This window comes from Helicoverpa armigera, chromosome 9 (genome assembly GCF_030705265.1).
Source record: "Helicoverpa armigera isolate CAAS_96S chromosome 9, ASM3070526v1, whole genome shotgun sequence".
Lineage (NCBI taxonomy): Eukaryota > Metazoa > Arthropoda > Insecta > Lepidoptera > Noctuidae > Helicoverpa > Helicoverpa armigera.
Window position 1 is genome coordinate 10603095 of NC_087128.1, and position 3549 is coordinate 10606643.

The 3549-nt window shown below is 40.2% G+C and overlaps 1 protein-coding gene across 1 annotated transcript; it reads left to right on the forward strand.

The window, feature by feature from the left end:
• Positions 1-1259: 1259 nt before the first annotated feature.
• Positions 1260-3147, forward strand: LOC135117350 (uncharacterized). The gene has a single exon (XM_064036428.1). The coding sequence runs from the start codon at positions 1362-1364 to the stop codon at positions 2286-2288; it is 927 nt and encodes a 308-aa protein (XP_063892498.1). The 5' UTR covers positions 1260-1361; the 3' UTR covers positions 2289-3147.
• The last annotated feature ends 402 nt before the right edge of the window (positions 3148-3549 follow it).

Here is a 3549-nt window from a genome sequence, read left to right on the forward strand (position 1 = left end):
AACGCTTGTGCTATTTTAACTATCTGTCATCTACCGAAGCCACCTTTGAGAAGAGTTCTGCATTTTTTGAATTTTTAAGCAAAGGTCGATATTAAATTCTGTGCCTAGCTACTTTAATCACGTCCCTAATCTGTATACACACATTTCTCACAACCAATTACTGAAAAAAAAAATCTGTTTGAGGTTCGTATCGTTAGGAAAATTGTGCAATTCTAAATGTCACAGCAGTTTATCTTGCTCAAATAAATAATATCAATTTGAACAATAACGACCGTTATTAGTTTTTTTTTCTATTTAAGCTATTAAGTTTATGCTCTTCAAGCGATTACGCCTTTGTATGTTTTTTAAATAATAAATGTTTAAAATTGACCTTAGATTTTTATTTCACTAATTAATTAGACAAATTTTTAACATTACCCAGTCAGAGTTGGGCAGATCTAGGTGAGCATGGGTAAACCCCGAATTAAAATTTATTTCATTTATTATTCGGACTTTACCCAAGAAGCTTGGGTAATACTAAGTCAACCCGGCTAAACCTAGGTTTACTCCACCTTCTAGCATTACCCATAACATATACTCAATATACAAAAAAAAAATTACATCGATGGACTTAATGGCACAAGGCATTGTCTATGAGTCAACCATCCACCAATTATTATTAACATAGATATTTACATAACTGGAAATAAACACTCAAAAATAATAATATAGTTTTTCATTCGTTTATTAGGAAGGCACCATGAATCTTCAGTGCCATCACTGTTGGATGTCTTAATTAGGAATTCTACAAAATGTAGGGTTCCCCCCCCCCCCCATACACGTAAAGTGGGGTGTGATTTTTTTTCATTCCAAACATATCGTGTCGTACGAAACTCAATTTTGACGAAATCATTTTCGGAAATAACCGCTCCGAAAGTTGAAAACAATGTGTGTGTGTCCCCTCGAACTTCTGAACCGTAAGTATATCTCATGGTGTCGCAGCCCAGTGCAGGGCACACTACAATAGAAACGGTAAGTACACTCTTTGAGGCGTGGCTCGAGAGGAGTCATGGCGCCCTCACCTGCCGCGTGACGCAGGTTCCCGCAGGCTCCTCAAAGAGATGCACTAAAACACAACGCGGCCCACCAGAACCAAGGCCTGCCGGGGCTGCGGGGTTATTCGTAAAGGGCTTTTAAGAATGGACATGATGGGTTTTAGTCAGTAAGAGTCTGACACTCCCACACGCTACTAACCCACAGGTCATTTGATGATTCACATCCGTGTGAACACGCATTAGCGCAGTACGTGTTAAAGTGTTGCGCTCAAATAAATAGATCGTCAACCTTTTTTTCGTTTCCGTAACTTAACTAAGCTAACAAAGATGAAAACTTGTGCGGTGTGCAATGACCAGTTTAACGATGGGGTTCAGTGTGCGGGTTGCAGGAAACATCTGGATTTCTCTTGTGCTAACGTTTCCGAAGTTGGATGGAGGAGATTGGGTGCGGATCGCAGAGCTCAATGGAAATGTCCTGGCTGCAGAGCACCGTCCCCGGCGTTACTTTCGCCACAACCGCCTGCTTCGCTGGACACAATTCTTAGTGAAGTACGGGATATGAAGCGGCAGTTACTGGATCTGCCGTCATTAGTCCATGACCTTAGGTCTATCAAGGAAGAATTGTCTGAGCTTAAGAAAAGCTATGACTTCTCTAGTAGCCGGCTGGATGACTTCGACAGTCGGATTGGTGCTCTCGAGGCAAAAGCCTCTCAGCTGGGGAAGCTTCAGGATACTGTGTCTTCGCTGCAAGCTGAAGTTGCCTCAACTAAGCTGGAACTTTCATCGCACGACCAACGATCCCGGCTTAACAACGTGGAGATTAAGGGGATTCCTCTTAAGAAGGACGAGAATTTATTCTTGGTGGTGGACTCTATCTGTCGCAAAATTAAGTACAGTTGTGACAAAACCCTGATCAACTATATCTCTAGAGTGCCTATTCGGAAATCTAAGGACAAATTGCTGGTAGTGAGTTTCCTGAACCGGTATGTAAAAGAGGACTTTGTTGCAGCAGCGCGTGCCGTTAAGGATTTGTCCACTGCGGATCTGGGTTTCCAGGGAGCACCTCAACGAATTTATGTAAATGACCATTTAAGTGTCGAGTCAAAAATGCTATTAAATAAAACTAAATCTACTGCTAAGGACAAATGTTACGAATTCGTCTGGGTCAAACATGGTAAAATACATGTGCGCAAGGATGTCAATTGTAAACCCTTTATTGTTCGCAGAGAAACGGATTTAAACAAAATTATTTAGTCCGCTGTAATAAACTAATATTTAAAACTTATTGTATGTATGTTAGATTAATTAGCCTTAATAGTTATATTAAATTCATTTATTTTAGTTTTATAATACGTTTAAGTTCGTGCACTAAAGTTCTCTTTGTTAATGTTAAAAGGTTGAACGCCTCTGTGTCGCTAATGAGCTTACATTGTTTTCTTTATTGGCCTGTTTGTCTTCGGGGTCCAACGCATGCTAATGCATTCATCTCTCTTGCGCTTGCGCGTGTTACCTATTGGTGCTTGCTCGCTCACTCAGTTGTTTACTGCTTTAAGTCGTTCGATTTGTACTTTGTTGCTGTTTTAACATATTTTTACCCACTTTTCAAATATTTATTGCTGTTATGCGTTATTAATTATTATCTTACTTTTAAATGTGTGGTGGTTTTATATTACAATGAAGCGTATACTGTCATAATGTTTTACGTTGTAAATGACACCTATTAGTGGTAGGCAATTGACTATTTACTACCAAAACGTACGCGGATTGCGTACAAAGACGGACTCGTTTTATCGTCAGGTCTTATTAAAATCGTATGATGTTATTGTTTTAACGGAGACGTGGCTAATCGATGGTGTGTCAGACTCAGAGTTGTTTGATGACCGATATATGGTGTGGCGCCGTGATCGTAACTACTCCGTTACTGGACAAACTCGTGGTGGTGGTGTTGTTATTGCGACACGCAGAGAGTTATGCGTCACCCCGCAACCGTTTCTACATTCCTCTGCGGAGGATCTCTGGATTACCTTACGACTTAACAAACTAAACTCACGAGATCATGTAAACTTATATATTTGCGCAGTGTACTTATGTAAACAAAATAAAGGCTTCTCATTTTCGAATCAACTTAATAATTTCCTTACAAAATTGAACCACACGATTTTGAATAATAATACTTCCGAGGTGTTCTTGGTTTTGGGTGATTTTAACATGAGTGGGATCTCGTGGGCTCTTTCCAATAATAACTCGTTTGCCCCAGTGAACCCCGCCACTAGTGATGAATGTTTGTTAGCTGATGAGTTATCTATGCTGGATCTTGGACAATATAATGGTGTGGTCAACAGGTATGGGAAGCTGTTGGATTTGGTCCTCTCAAATAAGCTGTCATTTGTTAGTGAGTGCACCGACCCTCTAGTGACTATTGATCCCTATCATCCCGCTTTGTTAATTACCACTGATATCTTCGAACTACCTCCACTTGACCAGGCACCCAGGTCACGGTTTATTTACAATAAGG

What these genes read in the sequence shown, in the direction of transcription:
- LOC135117350 (XM_064036428.1), top strand. Translation starts at nt 1,362, where the DNA reads ATGAAAACTTGTGCGGTGTGCAATGACCAGTTTAACGATGGGGTTCAG.